The 333-nt window shown below is 67.0% G+C and overlaps 1 protein-coding gene across 1 annotated transcript in view; it reads right to left on the bottom strand.

Moving 5' to 3' along the window:
* The window catches only part of ETH_00038180 (uncharacterized protein), a gene marked incomplete at both ends in the record, with an annotated part of 2923 nt that extends 2615 nt beyond the window's left edge, over positions 1–308 (bottom strand). Inside the window, one exon of the mRNA XM_013376109.1 lies at positions 4–308. Coding sequence (XP_013231563.1) covers positions 4–308 — 305 coding nt within the window. The remainder of the gene's footprint in view (positions 1–3) is intronic.
* Between the last annotated feature and the right edge of the window lie 25 nt (positions 309–333).

The raw sequence follows: 333 nt of genomic DNA, 5'->3' as shown, positions 1-333 counted from the left end.
GAGCAGCAGCCCCAACAGCAGGAGCAGCAGCAGCAGCAGCAGCGGCAGCAGCAGCAGCAGCAGACCCCTCCTTGTGCATCCTGGAGTCGGCCTCGCAGCAGCAGGGCCCCTCTGACTCCCAAACAGCCAACGAAGAGACAGAGACATCCCCGGAGACGCGCGACAAAACCCCAAAGCCCTCCTCCCCCTGCTGCCGCTGCTGCTGCTGCTGCTGCTGCTGCTGCACTGCGTTTTCGAGCTGCACCCTCAAAGCCACTCGCCTGCAGTCCGCCACAAAGGCGAAGGCCAGGGGGCCCCCTTGGAGGGGCCTGCAGAGGGCGAGGCCCTCAGCCC

The sequence above is a fragment of the Eimeria tenella genome, genomic scaffold, assembly GCF_000499545.2.
Source record: "Eimeria tenella Houghton genomic scaffold, Eth_scaff3145, whole genome shotgun sequence".
Classification (NCBI taxonomy): domain Eukaryota; phylum Apicomplexa; class Conoidasida; order Eucoccidiorida; family Eimeriidae; genus Eimeria; species Eimeria tenella.
This window is presented reverse-complemented; position numbering and strand designations above follow the sequence as displayed.